Source organism: Podarcis vaucheri (genome assembly GCF_965113315.1).
Source record: "Podarcis vaucheri genome assembly, chromosome: 14".
NCBI lineage: Eukaryota > Metazoa > Chordata > Lepidosauria > Squamata > Lacertidae > Podarcis > Podarcis vaucheri.
Genome location: NC_138752.1, coordinates 42574056 through 42590260, shown reverse-complemented (window position 1 = coordinate 42590260; position 16205 = coordinate 42574056). Strand labels below are relative to the sequence as shown.

Sequence of the window (16205 nt, the reverse complement as noted above, 5' to 3'; positions counted from 1 at the left end):
GGTGCAGCCATGACTGGGACCCACTGGAGCAAGCCAGGGATGGGAAAGGAGAGGTTGGGGTTTCAGAAAGTACACACGGGGTGACAGATGCCGGCGAGGGGATGGGGGTCAGTGTGCAGGGACCAGAAGAGCAGGACCCCTACTCAGGGCCAGAGAGGCCCCCATCTCCATGAACAAGGTGGGCTCTGAGACAGAGGGAGAGGTGGGAAGTATGCTTGGGGAGGCTGAGGCAGGCAAGGGCCCACAGCCCAGGTGGAGTAGGCTCAGAACAGGTGAGAATCACATGCCTTGTCAAGACCAGATGCTGCAATCAACATGCAAGGTATAAACGGGAAGCAGAGCTGAGGTGCTGGTTCTGCTTAAATGTTGATGGACCTCTGCTTAGATGCTCTGGCACCTCTATGGGACTGTGCTTCGGTTTTGGCTTTGGACTGTTTTTTCTGACTGATGGACTTTGGGTTTGGCTTACTTGGATTGACCCTAGACTATGTTCCCTGACTTTGGATTTGACATACTGTACACACCAGCAGGAGGGACGCGGGTGGCTCTGTGGTTTAAACAACAGAGCCTAGGACTTGCCGATCAGAAGATCGGCGGATCGAATCCCCGCGACGGGGTGAGCTCCCGTTTTTCAGTCCCAGCTCCTGCCAACCTAGCAGTTTGAAAGCACGTCAGAGTGCGAGTAGATAAATAGGTACCACTCCGTCGGGAAGGTAACTGGCATTTCCTTGTGCAGCTCTGGTTCGCCAGAAATGGCTTAGTCATGCTGGCCACATGACCCAGAAGCTGTACGCTGGCTCCCTTACCCAATAAAGTGAGATGAGCGCTGCAACCCCAGAGTTGGTCACGACTGGACCTAATGGTCAGGGATCCCTTTACCTTTACCTTTATACACCAGCAGGACTTGCCGCTAGGTAGACCAGGGGGTTCAGGACACACTCATGACTTATTGTTGTTGTTTCATTTTGTATTTTTTGATGTAAACCACCCCAGATCTTTGGATGAAGGGTGTATATAAATGATGAAGATGATGATGTAACATCAGCATCCTTTACAGCAGGGATGGGTAGTCTATGGTCCTTCAGATGTTGTTCAACTCCAACTCCCACCAGCCTAGCCAACTGTCGGGGATGAAGGGAGCTGTAGTCCAGCAAGGTCTGGAGGAGCACAGGTCTCCTGTTTCTGCTTCACGTGATAATAACAACCTCATATCTCTCTTATGTTCCTCCAGCTCTACTTCTCCTCCCACAATATTCTTTCCCTTATAAGAACATGAGCTATTATCAAATCCTGTAAACTTTTCAAGAGAATTACCGTTGCCCTTGGCAATCCAACCCTAAATTAACAAAAAGACTCAAATGCTTGGGAAAGAGCTATATGTGAATTATGTTCTCTTTCAGGCAGGTGTTCTTGCCTTGTGAGGTCATGGAACTCCTCACAAAGCTAAGGCACCCTTCTGCGCATGCTCCTGGTAGGCCACATTGGCCAGGAACAGGAATGGTTGTCTTCATAGATTAACTTTCAGCTCATCATCAACAAACCGTCTTTGTAACAAGCCTGTTGCTTCCAGAAGGATTACTCTGCTGTGGTTTGTGCAAGATATTTGGGATTTATAACCAGGGCTGGCTTTTGTTTTTTAATTTCCCTTGACTATAGCCACATTGCTCTGGTTCAAATGTCTTGTGCTGTATACTTCCAAATATCACAATGCCTGTGCAAGTAAATAATAATAATAATAATAATAATAATAATAATAATAATAATTTATTTCTACCCCGCCTATCTGGCTGGGTTTCCCCAGCCACTCTGGGCAGCTCCCAACAGAGGACTAAAAACAGAACAAAACTTCAAACATTAAAAACTTCCCTAAACAGGGCTGCCTTCAGATGTCTTCTAAAAGTCAGATAGTTGTTTATTTCCTTGACATCTGGTGGGAGGGCGTTCCACAGGGCGGGCGCCACTACCGAGAAGGCCCTCTGCTTTAGTTTGCTCTGTGATGCTTCCCCAGTGCTGCCACATTGGCCCCATCTGCACAATACTGTGGTGGGTTGTTGTTTTTTTAGCCTCTGCTTAAAACATTTGTGTTTGGACAATACCAATAGGCAAACTCGGTCCTCCAGATGTTTTTGAGACTACAGTTCCCATCATCCCTGACCACTGGTCCTGTTAGCTAGGGATGGCGAGAGTTGTAGTCCCAAAATATCTGGAGGGCCAAGTTTGCCTATGCCTGGGCAATACTATCCAGACACGTAGAGGTTTACATGTTTAAAACTCTCTTTAGTTGGTAGCTGGTTTTAATATTGCTTTTAGACAGAGATATATAATGCTTTTAACAACTTGTTTTTAGCTGCTTTTGCTGGTAGTTTTAATATTTCTTGTAAATTACTTAAAGGTTTTGTTACAGTCAAGCAGTATATATAAATTTTGTTGAACAAATTAGTAAAACCAGGGCTTGCTTGCCTCTGAAACAATACATTCACACATTTTATCAAGGATTCTAGTAAAATCTACTTAGCGAATATTCTTGCTCCATTCCTGCTTCCATCCTCACTTTCCTTCACAAGCAGTGACCTTCTCAAAGCCTCCATCCCCGTTTTCTCTTGACTGCTTCACTGTCGAGCACAAAGGAGGCACATTCCCCATCCTTCAAAGCTCATTTAGCCGAACAGAGCTGCCGTCATCCTGAAACGCAAGCTTTTCATGCAAAATTCATACCCACATCTCTGCAGACATGGCTTTTATGATGCATTAAGCTGTAACGTCAAGCTAAGCTGCAAACACGGCTACGCTTGCTCTGCAAAACGGCAAGACACTAATAAGGGAAGGTGGCAACTATTAGGGTGGGGGTGGGGGGGTCAAATCTACTCTGGCTGTGCTGAAGATTAAAGCAGGATTGTACAACAACACATCACCCGTCCCCTCTTCAGTTTAGAGGTTGATGGGTCTGAGTTCAGCTGATGCCAATAACTCCAACACGGAAAAAGTTAGCAAGGAAATGTCTTGGCGGCTGGTGCCTATTAGAAATGGTAAGGCAGAAGGCAAATGACCAACAGGAGGTGGAGCCAGAACCAATGATATGCAGAGCTGACTGATTGCAAGTAAGAAAACTTTCAGGTAGGTGCTGGCTAGCTGAGGGCAGATGGAAGCCGGTGGAGTAGTGCCCCTTTGCCCTAATGGAGCAGCCGCCCGTGACTACATGGCGGACACCATGAGCTTCAGAGTCAGAATCCTACGCTGGTTCACTGTGCCACCAGCATCTGCTGGATGGGAAAGGGAACTGCTGGGATATCAAACTAGGAGACTTGGCACCAAAGTACGGAATCCTCCGGGTTCACCCAGGGGCCAATCTAGCTGCATGTCCTCACGACTAAGGGGGCCACTTATCCATTTCCCAAAACAGAGAGAACAAAACAGGACACCAATTTGCCTATCAGTTGCATGTACTAGTTTACATGTAAAGATGAAGATAATTGGAAATAATTACTACAATTTAAATAGGCATTCAATACACCCCATCCTTGTAGGGAACCAGGCAGAGGGCCTTCTCGGTAGTGGCGCCCGCCCTGTGGAACACCGTCCCATCAGATGTCAAGGAAATAAATAACTATCTGGCTTTTAGAAGACATATGGAGGCAGCCCTGTTTAGGGAAGTTTTTAATGTTTGATGTTTTATCGTGTTTTTAATATTCTGTTGGGAGCCGACCAGAGTGGTTGGGGAAACCCAGCCAGATGAGTGGGGTGTAAATAGTAAAATAATAATAGGAATAGTAGTAGTAGTAGTAGTAGTAGTAGTAGTAGTAGTAATAATAATATCACTGTGACCAGGTAACCTGTGTGCCTGTTCAGTCTGTTATCCAGGTGCTGCTAACTTCAAGGTCCTGCACCTGTTCTCCCTTCTTAGGGGTGTTTGACTTTAAGCTGACCTCAGAGTAGACACCATTCAAATAGAAGGCAGTTCTCCAACATTTTTCAAACAGAAGATAGGACACCCTAGTCATAGCTCTGGCAATTTCCAGGACTAAAGCAGTTCCATCATCCCTGACCATTGGCTAAGCTGGCTGGGGATGATGGGAGTTGTAGTCCATCAATGCCTGGGTATCCAAGGTGAAAGAAAACTGGACTAGAAGCTGAGGGTCAGTGGTCCACCACTGAACCAGAGCTCCTCAAGTCCAAGATGCCACAGATCTCTGGGCCAGAGACTCCAATTCCAGGTCCAGCAAGCACTGGCGAGTTGGTGTTGTGTTGAAACTGGGCCGAGCAGCCCCAATGGAGCACCAGGTGGCCTAGTGAGTTACCTCAGGAGCACAGAACCTTTTTCAGCCTGAGTGTCACATTCCCTTCTGAGGCCACATAGCAGTCATCAATGGGGACAGAGGCAAAGTGGGAAACGCAACTAACGTAAATTTCATCTCTGTATGGTAGATTGTTTTCTACATACATTCACACACTCCTCTCTGTCGCCCATCCGGGCAGGCAAGAGGAATGATCAAAGTTCAAAGATATTTGCCAGTCAGGGAATAACACCCAAGGAGGACATGAAACAACAACACGTGCAACCAATGCTTTTTTGGGAGGTACAAAATGAGGTGCCAGTACTTGTATCTTGATTAACGTGCAAAATGGCTGCCATGGGCAGAAAAAATAGAGAGAGAGAGGTGTCAGTACTTCATTAAAAAAGCAGATAAAAGCAAGAACATAATCAGAGAGTGACTGTTAGGCATGGAAGTCTATACCAATGGTGGCCAGCTGAATTGGGTCTCAGAAGCCCTTCCCTTTCTTCCCTGAGCACTTATAGAACTGAGCAGGCAGGAAAATGGGGACCTAGCTAGAATTAGTTGGCTTTTCTGTCATTGGCTATAGCTCCCCCTACTGTTGGCCTCCTGCCCGACCAGTATCAATGGGCACCAGCCACTCCTGACTCAAAGTTGTTATGGGAAAGTCCACCTGTTTCTTCCTCTGCTCGGTCAAATTTCTGGCTTTGGGCTGGCCTGTCTCTCTGCATGTTTTAACTCAGCTGGCAGCCCACAGTTATCTGAGAGGCCTGCCTGCCTACCCTCAACTTCAGAGTCTGACAAGGTAAGCTCAAGACCTAGTTCCCCCATCACATTGTGGCCACATCCATACCATAACCCTGAAGCACTCGTGCCATTTTAAGGGCCATGACTTTTCCCAAAGAATTCTGGGAACTGTAGTTTGTTAAAGGTGCTGAGAATTGCTATCAGCAATTCCCATAATTCTTTAGGAAGGACGCCTTGGCTCTTAAAGTTGTAGAAGAGTGTTTTCAATGCATGGTCTGAATTTGTGTAAAACCTACTCATTGGGCCCACAATGGGCCTCTTTTTATAAGCTCAATTTTGGAAGAGAACTGCGGTGGGCTCTCTTCTGACCTCCACCATACCGCCGCACTTTTAGAAGATACTAATAACTGAGGAGAAAAGGAAAGAACATCTTTTAAATGTACGTATCCATAATTTAGCCAAGCTTGCGTTGTTCCTTGTTGACAAGAAGCCAAGCCTTAAGACACAAAGCTTCTTTCTCATGTACTGAAGATGAAACTTTGCCTTTGGCACATTTCAAAATGTGTTTTGGAAACACGACGGAACAGTAGATTATTATTATGATGCGTTATATACAAAACACTCGCCCATTGCCATCACGTATGAGGAGGGAAGGTGAGCTACACAACCAAGAGGCAGACCAAATGACGAGGTTTCAGAAACTGCATTCAAAACCCTGCACACTTTTATAGAGTCTTTGCTCAACCATCTTGTGTGTCTCTGCACAACCACACTTCCTAGTCGAAGATAAAGTGCCTTAGCATCTTTACCCATCCGCCAGGCCCTTCTGCTCTCCCCACACCCCAGCAAAGAGCCTGGACTGAATCATCAATGGCCAGGAGCCAGAGGAGAATGCCACACACAGAGGGATGGGGGAAGAACAGTGGCTCAGTGCACATTTAAAGGCAAAATGACTTTGTTGCAATGAGAGTCCAACAGTTTATGTTCAGAAGACTTCCATTCACGACTTAATTTGCACTTTCTGAAACAATACAAGTAGTGAAACACAGCCATCCTTCAAAATTCAGCTTCTCCAAATGTTGTGGTACAGTGCTCCAAACAAGTAATTTTTTTTATTTTAAAAAATACATATATTGGGGAAAATGTGCATAAAATTGTTATAGAGCATGTACCTCTCCCACAAGACATGGGATCACAGAATTGTAATGTTGTAAGGGACCCTGAGGGTCATCTGGCCCAACCCCCCGCAATGCGGGATTTTTTTGCCCAATTTGGGCTCAAACCCACGACTGTGAGATTAAGAATCTCATACTCTACTGACTGAGCTCTCTCTCACACAATGAATCTATTGTTGAAAAATAACATACACAAATGCACTACGTTATGGCAAGTTGCCTGCCAGAGTATGTACATTAGTTGAAACTGCCTACAAAAATATGTTTATTAAGAATAATTTTGCACTCAAACGTTAACAGATTTTAATTAGGATTTTAAAAAGAAAAAGGAAAATGCAAATTGCTGCAGAAATGTGGAGAACTAAATTTCAGACTTGAAACTGAGAACTGAAACTGATATAGCTGTTCATTTCTACATATGCACATACCAATTTTCATTGTAATTCCTCTTGGAAATCAACCTCAGTTGAAAAGCACAGCATAAATTGAATAAAATGGCAAACAATGATCTCGTCTCGGTCAGTAATACAAGCCAAACTGCACATCTCGGGATCTGTCCTGTGTTCTTTTGCATATATGACAATGCAACAGGTGCAGGAGCTCAGCGTTACAGCACCATCGATAGCCTTGCCCTCTGTGAATTTGTCTATTCCTCTTCCAAAGGCCTTGTGATTAAAGCGTCACAGAGGTATCCAAGGAAGATTCAGATTCAGGTGTCAAAAGGGCCTGCACAAAATCTCACCTCTCCTTCTGCATCTTTCCTTATTTGAAAGACTTCATCATTGAAAGACTGGATAGACCAGGCATCCCCAACCTTTGACCCTCCAGATGTTTTGGCCTACAACTCTCACGATCCCTAGCTAACAGGACCAGTGGTCAGGGATGATGGGAATTGTAGTCCAAAACATCTGGAGGGCCAAAGGTTGGGGATGCCTGGGATAGACACATCTCAAGCAACCGCTCCCCCCTCCCAAAACATGATAGTTAATTCTTTAGTTAACTCTGCTCCACAGGAACACAAGAGATGATCCTTCTGATTTTCTCTTCTTTCATTCCCTAAGTAAAGCAATGATCACCTCCAAGCCAAGCAAGCATCTCAGAAGATTTCCTGTGCACTTGGTCTGCCTCAGGCTGCCCCACAGCCCTCTCTCTATGAGTTGGGCTTCTCTTACCCACCCCTCTGTCACCCAAGCGTACGTGAGGTGATTTTAACTCGTTTTCGTCTTCACCAGAACAACTTAGGCCCGAAATGTCTGAAAGACCACCTTCATCCCCACAGGCCCTCTTGCGTGTTAAGATCAGCAAAGGAGACTCATTTGGTATGATTCTCATTATTATGAATAATAACAATATCCCACATTTTCCTCCAAGGAGATCAAAGTGGCATAAATGGTCCCCCCCCCTTAATCACTACAACAACCCTGTGAAGTAAGTTAGGCTTGTCGGATTCTCAAGCCTTATCAGAGGAAAACTCCAGGCACTCGGCTTGAGATCCTTGTTGACCTCCCCGTCTGCAACTCCCGGCAGGATACAGGCTAGGTCACTATCGGCGATCCTCCTCAAATGTGAGAAGAACACACCACTCTCCTCTCCTCCCTGCCTCCCCCAGGGAGGGGAAAGAGACAGACAGAAATGTATTTACATGTCTTTATTTCTGTCTTTGCAGCAGTACAGAGAAACGCGTCTGCACTCATCAGACTCCAACAGTAGAGAGAAAAAACTCCACCCCTGTACTTCCATTACAGGTCAGATGACACTCTGAGCTAACATCCGGTGCTCAGTACAGTGAATAGACTGCCCCTTTGTTTCCCCGGTACAGTCCCAAACATTCACATCCTGTTTTGCTTTCCAGCCACCTGCAGCTCGCTCCCGCATTGCTGCTTTTCCGTAACAAGGCTGAGAGACAGTGACTGGCCTGAGGTCACCTGGTGAGTTTCATGGCTGAGTGGGGATTTGAACACTCTTGTCCCATGTCCTTGTCCTACACTCTATCCACTAAACCACCACAGTGGCTCTCTGAAATTGTTGTTGTTGTTGTTCCTTATCCATCCTTCACCATAAGGTCCCAAGGAAGGACACAGCAATTTAAAATTCAATAATTAAAAAAGCAGTTAAAACAAATTCCAGTCACAGAAATGGGGTAGGTTCTGAAAAGACATATCTCAAGGGTCAAAGGCCAGGGCAAAAATATGTGTCTTCAGCATGTGGTGGGAAACTATACAAGAAAAGTGCCAGACACACCTCTCTGGGGAGAGAGTTCTGCAAGCTAAGAGCTGCCACAAAGAATGCCCTCTCCTGAGCCACCACAAACCCCCCCCCCCGAACTTCTGAGGGTGGTGGAACTCCCAAGAGGGCCTCCTCTGCTGGTCTTCAGGCATGAAGAAGGTCTGCAGGATACTTCCACCAGCCTCAGAAGCATGGGCATAGCCGGGGTGTGCAGCTGCCCTCCCTATCAAATAAATAAAAATGCTTAACTAGCTGACCAATTGCATCACAGATAACTTGGTTCTGCCCCCCCCCCCACAAAAAAAACACAAAGCTTGCCCACCCCCCAAAATAAATCCTGGATATGCCCATGCTCAGAAGTGTGGGGAAAGCTGGTCTGGGAGTGGGCATTACCTGTGGCAGACCCTAAATTGTGGCACTCCCTCCTCACAAAGGCTCATTAACCACCTGCATCTCCCTTCTGCTGTCTACCACAAAGATACCTCTTTACCTTGGTCTCTGGTGAGTATTTTGCTTTGTGGGACCCTCCTCATTTGATGGAGGTATACTGTACAGTTTTTGAATGCATTTTCTTGGCTTTTTAAAAATACCTGTAACCGTTATGTCTGTGTTTATAACTGTATATTATACTGTAGCAACCCACCCTGGGACCTTAAAGGTGAAGGGCAGGCAGAAAATCTTACAAATAAACAATGAATAAAAATCTTGACCATTCCTGCTTATGCCAGCCTTGCAAGTTGACCGCCGTTGTTTGCTGAAAGTGTTAGGCTAGCTAGATGCTAAGTTTGCGTTTTATTTTATCTTGTACTCTGCTTATCTCTGTCCCCCCTTCTTTAATCACTGTTCTTTACCGAAATAAACTCTCTATCATTTCGAATGCCGGAGGTTGGCTGGTTGCTTTCAGATTGCTACAGTTTTATCTCCCCCACACCAGGCTCCTCGGCAGCATGTCCCAAGGTCTGGACAAACAGAGACTCCAGAGAGCACAGTCCCATTCTTGCATCTAGCAGAGAGTCTGCTGACATTTCCCAGTTTCCAGGACAAGAGCCCGAAAGCTGTGGGTATCCCTGATCCCCACTAACTTAGAGGCTTATACAGTGGTAACTCAGATTACATACACTTCAGGTTACATACGCTTCAGGTTACAGACGCCGCTAACCCAGAAATAGTACAGTACCTCAGGTTAAGAACTTTGCTTCAGGATGAGAACAGAAATCGTGCAGCGGCAGAGGTTAAGAACAGTTTCAGGTTAAGAATGGACCTCTGGAACAAATTAAGTACTTAACCCAAGTTACCACTGTGGTACCTCAGGATGCGAATGGGATCTGTTCCGGAGCCCCGTTTGCGTCCCGAAGTGAACGTAACCCGTGTCCACGCGTGCGCGGATCGCGTTTTGGCGCTTCTGCGCATGCACGTGACGTCATTTTGAGCATCTGCGCATGGGCACGCGGCAAAACCCAGAAGTAACGCACTCCGTTACTTCCAGGTTGCCGCGGAGCGCAACCCGAAAATATTCATCCCGAAGCGTATTTATCCCGAGGTATGACTGTATGATAATGTTGTGACTGTGCTACCTAAAGCTTAGAACCATCTATGAATTGTGTTTTACACCGTCGCACAGTAGATGTACGCACAAGGCTCAGTGATTGCCCCACTTGTCGGAGCCCTTGGCATCGGGCACAGCAAAGGACATAACTCGGCATGAAATTTGCATATTCTGATTTAAATGTAAAGATTCCTCTGGGAAATTTGGGTGGTGGGTGGCTGAGGTTTCAGCACGACACTCTATAAAGCGGCCAGGCGTCCTGTAAGCAAAGATTTCACTTTGTTTTTCGTTTATAAAAAGTAGGAAAGGGCAGGAATTTGGGATAGGCGAATCTGTCCATTTCTGTTTCTCTCCGTTTCTCATTTCCCCATGCTTCAGTTCTCCAGATCTCCACATCAGTTTGTGATTCCTTTTTCCCTCTCGTGGAAATTCATCAGCGCTGTTGTGAAATTTCTCCTAATACACAGCTTTTGGTGCGCAACCAAATATGTTTTTGCAAGCAATTTCAACAAATGTAATGCATTCTGCATGTTACTTTCCCAAATATACGCCTTTCTATGCACACTTTACCCCCACCATATGCATTCTTGTGCACATTACTTGGCCAGAAAACTGCACTGAAAAATTTGGAGAAATGCAAATTTCAAAGGATGGCTTTGTTCTGGTTCATATACTGATTCAGAAAGTGTAGAATAGGTAGATTCACCTTAAAATGAATAGAATTTCTCCCCCAACCCCAAACAGGATGTGTAGAGGTTGCCAGGAAAGACCTGTGGTTCAGGCCCACAACACCACCACCTTACACCTTCCTGTGATGTAAACATCACAGAGCTAGACAGACCAAGGGTCTCAGTCAGTAGCAAGTAGCTTCCTAAATACTGGAAGTATCTTTGATTTTGCCCTGCTGTTACATTTGTGCCCTTTGCCCCTGTGCATATTTGACAATCACTGACCTTCTCCAGTTTCTCAAAATGTTCTCGCAAGAACTTCATCGGCCGGTCAGGTTTTGCTATGCAGAGGTTGACAATGCACTCTTTCAGAATCTGCTGGATATTATGCTTCTGAACGTAGCGTTCACATCCCTTCAGGCTCTCGTCATCTTCCACATTGCAAGAGGACGAAGCAGCCATCTTTGTGACTGTAAACAGACAACAAACCTGGGTGAGAAAACGGCATGGTGTTTCAAGAAGCATAAGCCATTCTCCAAAGTCTTCAGGTGTACAAAACTGGACAGAAATCAAGTTTTCAAATACTGGGCAAAAAGTAACTTTCAGTATCTCAGTCCTATCAAATCATCTGCCAGCAACATAGAATATACACTGCATGTTCTTACCCAAAAGGCTTGAATAGAAAACCCACGGTGTAGCAGTCCTTAAATGTTCAGTGTGTTATAAGTCGTAGGCTCTTCATTAGAAATTTACCCCCCCCCAAAAAAAAAAGTGAACATGATCTTTCTACATAATCTTCTGCTACATCTGCATCATGGAGCAAAAAATATCCTAGCTCTGCCTGCAATAGACTAGTTTGCTATTAAATATATTTTTTTCATAATAATTGTTGGACACTGGTTTTGGTGAAACTGATCTTTATCTAATGGACCTGGTGAGGTGGTGGCTTAGCCTTTTGGCATACAGAACACCCCAATGCTATTTCCTTTCCTCTCTCTGCAAATTCCAAAGAAACCATTGCATACTATTCTTTGTCAAATTCTGAACTGTTCAGTTCATTCTCCAGCAAATGTGGTACAGAGAATACCACCTCCACACCTTTTTGTGTGTGTTTTTATGGTTCTAGATATTAGTGCAGAAAAATATCTCAAGGAAACAATATTGGTTCGTGAAAGACTATAAAACAGCACTCCTCTTTCATCAAAGCAAACAAGAGGGCGAATGACCCATTCCTCCCGTCAATGCATTTCAGACGCCAAGCTCATCCAAAATAAAAGGACACGTGTTCGAACTGCAACTGAGATTGATCGGGATGTGCAAACAAGAGAGCGGACTGTGCAGTGTCAATCACTGGTTGCATTTCCCTCTCTTTAGGTAAGCATAGGTCCAAGATTCGGATGTGTTTTGCATGCACGGATCCCCCATTGGCAGAGGACCTGACATCACATATTTTTGGAAGGTGATCCCCACAAGACTTCTAAGAGAGGAGGGACGGCAGGTCCAATCTCTTGTCAAACTGAATCTCAAATTACTGGAAGAAGATTAAAATTTGGGAGAAAACTGAGAAACGGAGCAACAAATAAAATTGCACAGCCTTAAGAGCTGCGCAGCGAGGGAAACCTCCTCCCCTTCCTTGTGCATCCTTCTCAAAAGAGCAACATCTCTTAACACTGTGAGTGATTCAGACTGAGGGTTGCAGTCCGCCAACATCCTCATCCCTTGCTGGGGTTTGATTTATACATGGGGAAAGGCTGTCTCCCCAAGCATTCCCAATGCCTCCTTATATCCCCCAACAAAGCACCATCGCAGTCTCTCTCTCTCTCTCTCTCCCTCTTTCTCGCTCTCGATGGAGAAGGAGGGGTATCCTTCATCCTCTTCCCCCCCTCCCTCTTCCACCGTCTCCATCAGCAACAGCCCTTTGTGCTGAATTAATTCTCTCAGCCATTGTTGCTGGGGGAACAGCTGCCAAAAGCAAGCAAGGGAGGAAGGAGGGATGGAGAGAGAGGAGGGTGAGTGGGGGGGAGAGATCAGAGATCCCCTCTCCATAGCGCTAGGGGGACAAGAGCAGGCTGCGCGTGCAATGCCAGAGGGGACCATAGCTAAATACCGTACCTGAGTTGCTGGATCAGCGACAAGCAGCAGCGGCAGCTACAAACCTCTTCCTCTTTTAGCTCCCGTTATTCCGCAGTGCAGCCTCCTCCTCTTCCTCCTCCAGCGGCGAATCCCCCTTTCCCCTCCTCCGTGTGCTTTCAGAAAAGCCCCGGCAAAAGAGATCCCCGCTACTTATCCACCCCCAGATTTGTCTGCCTGCCTGTGTTTTGATTCACCCCCCCCCCTTTTCTTATTCCCCTTGCACACAAAGCGTTAAGGCTCTGTTGCGCTAGCAGCAGCAAACCCCCACACACAGGAAGTCCCAGCTGGCTGTCAGTCATAGGCAAGTTCAGCCTCCCTCCTGCATGGAGAGAGAAAAACACACACACAGACACACACACACAGGCTGGGAAGGAACGTGCTCCAGGCCCTGTGTGATGCTTGCGGTTATGTTAGTCCAGTCACTTGCTTGGGGGATGATGATGATGTTGCTGCTGTTATTTTAAACTCACCCAAAATGGAACAGGTAGGGGAGAACTGATGCACCGATGGAGAGGCAAGGATCTGGGGTGATGGCTGAAGGAAGCAAGGATTTGGTGCCTGTTGGGACTGGTAGGGCAGAAGGCAATGAGCCCAGCAGTGGCTGGAGACAGAGCTGATGGCTGATGTAGCTAGAGCCAATGGCAGCCAAAACACACTAGGTCTAGTTTTGCTCCCCACCCTCTTCCTACCTCCCAGGTTCTGCAAGGAGTAATCCTAAAGAAGAGGAAACCGATAGACAGTGTGACCCCCTGGACTTTGACTTTTGTTGGCCTCTGTCTTTTCAGAGCTGGTATCCACCTGTAGCTGAAGCATACATCTGAGGACTATTTTTTAATTTCACTGTACATTTGTATGGTGACAGTGCTGCTGTTGTGACTCATCCTAGGTCAGGCTGTGACCTATAATGTGTCCTGAAGACTAATGTATTGTACATATGCTCATCTGGGTCGCTTGTGAACAGATTGTGCACTATAATACACTTCCCTTGCATGAAGGACCATAGCTCAGTGGTAGAACATAGGCTTTTCATGAGGAAGCTCCCAGGTTCCGTTCTTGGCATCATGAGTTAAAAGGGTTCAGGCGACAGCTTACACCAGGGCATAGGTGTCAACTTTTCCCTTTTCTTGCGAGTAATCCTATTCGGAATAAGGGAATTTGCCTTAAAAAAATAGTTGACAGCTATGCACCAGGGGCGTGATTTGTAGCCGATGACCAAGGATTTCTGACTCCCTGTTCTTTAACAGTAGCAACAGTTCTCCTTCTCCCAAAACCAAGCAGCCAAAATGAAGAAAAGAGGGGTGACAGGGATGCATTTTTATGACTTAAATTTGCAATTGATCCAGCAAAAACTGATGTTTAATGTATACGGGCCTCCACAATATTTTTACTGGAAGGCACTGTGTAATACAGAAAGACACTGGAGGTGTAATGATGGAAATATCTCATTGAAGCATATGATGAGAGCATGCCCAGTGATATTTTCTTTTTAGGCTGAAGTTATCCAGGTTGGGTTTTTTATTGGCAAAATCCTTGAAATTTGCAAATGTACATGCAGTTTTAAATTACATTCCTGTAGTATGGTGATTAATGGCAAAACAACAAAGTAGATTTTGTGAGCCTTTATGGTTGCTGAAAGACTTCTACTTCGAGCTGGAAGGATAAACATCCACCACCTATTTCCAGTGGTCTGAGGATCTCACTGCCCTTGCCACATTTGAACACATTTCTTATGTCTGAAATCTGTTTCATCATGTTTTTACTGTATATTTCATTGTTATTTCTCTTTTTTATTGTATACTGCTTGGATATTTTGATGTTTAGCCGTCTACATGTTCTGCAAAATACATAGACATAAATAAACAAATTGCACCACTCTGTCTCAGCTGGAAATCTTCCATCTGTGTTCTGAATGAAATGAAATTTCTGGGCCCTCTTCTGAAGCAGACCCACCCATATTCAATGTATTGCAGTAATCCAAACAGGAGGCTATCATGGCATGGATACCAGAAGCCAAGCTAGGGTTAAAAGGTGGTTCTTTCCACAATGACAACCTTCTTCTTCACTGACAAAGACGGTCAAAGTGTACATCAAAACAACATATCTGATCTTTTAAGCCAGAGATGGGGAGCTTGTGACCCTCCCAGCTGTTGCTGCACTACAGCTCCCATCATCACTAGCTATGCTGGCAGAAGCAAATAGCAGCTGCATCTGAACATCATGAGTAACCCACCTTTTTTGGCTGGTCCTTTCTATGTTCTGATATGTCCACCCCCAATGTTGTGGCAATTAAACATGAAAGCAACAACATGGGAGAGGTGTTTCCAGCTATCTCACTCCTTGCCTTTATGAGGCCTTGCAAGTTGCTGCAGGGGAGGGTCTTTTTTTAGGACCAAGGGGAAACTGTCCAGCTTCCTTGTTATTTTTGCTATTTACAGGTGGAGTAATGTTGTTAATGTAAGCTTGTTATATTTCTAGAACTTAAATCGTGTGTGTATGTTTTGGTATGTTGTTACATTTGCTTTTGTTTCATTGTGAACTTGCTTTTGCCCTGTTTTCCCCTGCTTTCTCTGTCATAAGCAGCTTTGAGTATGATTTTTTCAGCGTGTGTGGGAAAACGGCAAATAAAATCATGAACGAATGAGTGAAAAAGTAAAGGGAAAGTGCATTCTTATCTGTCATTTGAATATAAAGCTATTCTCCTTTTATTTCCTAGTAGAATCTCTGCTTTGCTAGTAAGAATGCTGAGGGTCCACTTGCTGCTCATGTTAACCACACTCCCACTTGGGCGCACAAAACGCTGTGCGAAGGCACACACTTGCCTTGCTGTCCCAAGACCTTGCATGGAGCCTTGTACGCCTCCTTCCAGCAACTCCTACAGCCAAACGTACTGCTCTGCTTTCCTTTGGACCACATCAGTGAGACTGAGGGTCTTGTGGTCTAGCAGCCCAGGACCTCCAGACACACTACCAAGACTTGCGTTCCAAGGAAGTCACTTGGCTGCCGTTAACACAGAGGTTTGGCTTCACCCCCAGCTGCACACTCCATTGTATCTCAAGACAACAAGAATTCAGTAACCATTGACACTGGGTGAACTCCCCTGTGCTCTTATTGGATGGAACCAGAAATGAACTAGCCTGTTTCCAGGAAACAGGCTGAAATGGCAGAAGTGCTTGGGGTGGGTTTGCCTTCACCCTCAGAGGTGCACTGTCGCTTGAGACAGACAAATGCCAACAACGACGACGACATTATGAATTGCAAAGCATTTTATTTATTGACTCGTCGCTTTTGTGTTGCTTTAGGGTTCTCTCATAAGCTGCTTCGCGGCAACTTAGTAGCAGAAAAGCGTAAGAGCTCAGGAAGCGATCATTGCTTATTGAGTATAGTTAGCGCTGCTTTAGCGAGCCGCGTCCTCGCTTTCCGGCCCCTGCCGTAAAGCACG

At 45.5% G+C, this 16205-nt stretch overlaps 1 protein-coding gene and 1 long non-coding RNA gene across 4 annotated transcripts in view; both read right to left on the bottom strand.

Annotated features, from left to right (window-relative positions):
• The window catches only part of PRKAR1B (protein kinase cAMP-dependent type I regulatory subunit beta), a 121003-nt gene extending 107943 nt beyond the window's left edge, over positions 1–13060 (bottom strand). The window contains exons 1-2 of one of the 3 annotated variants that reach the window (XM_082199852.1): positions 12746–13060; positions 10919–11122 (exon numbers count right to left, since the gene is read on the bottom strand). In XM_082199852.1, coding sequence (XP_082055978.1) covers positions 10919–11095 — 177 coding nt within the window. In that variant the 5' untranslated portion in view covers positions 11096–11122; positions 12746–13060. The remainder of the gene's footprint in view (positions 1–10918; positions 11123–12745) is intronic. The other 2 variants (XM_082199853.1, XM_082199851.1) reach the window with 2 other exon arrangements.
• The window catches only part of LOC309519154, a 155484-nt gene that overhangs the window by 107943 nt on the left and 31336 nt on the right, over positions 1–16205 (bottom strand). The gene's annotated exons all lie outside the window — the stretch shown is intronic.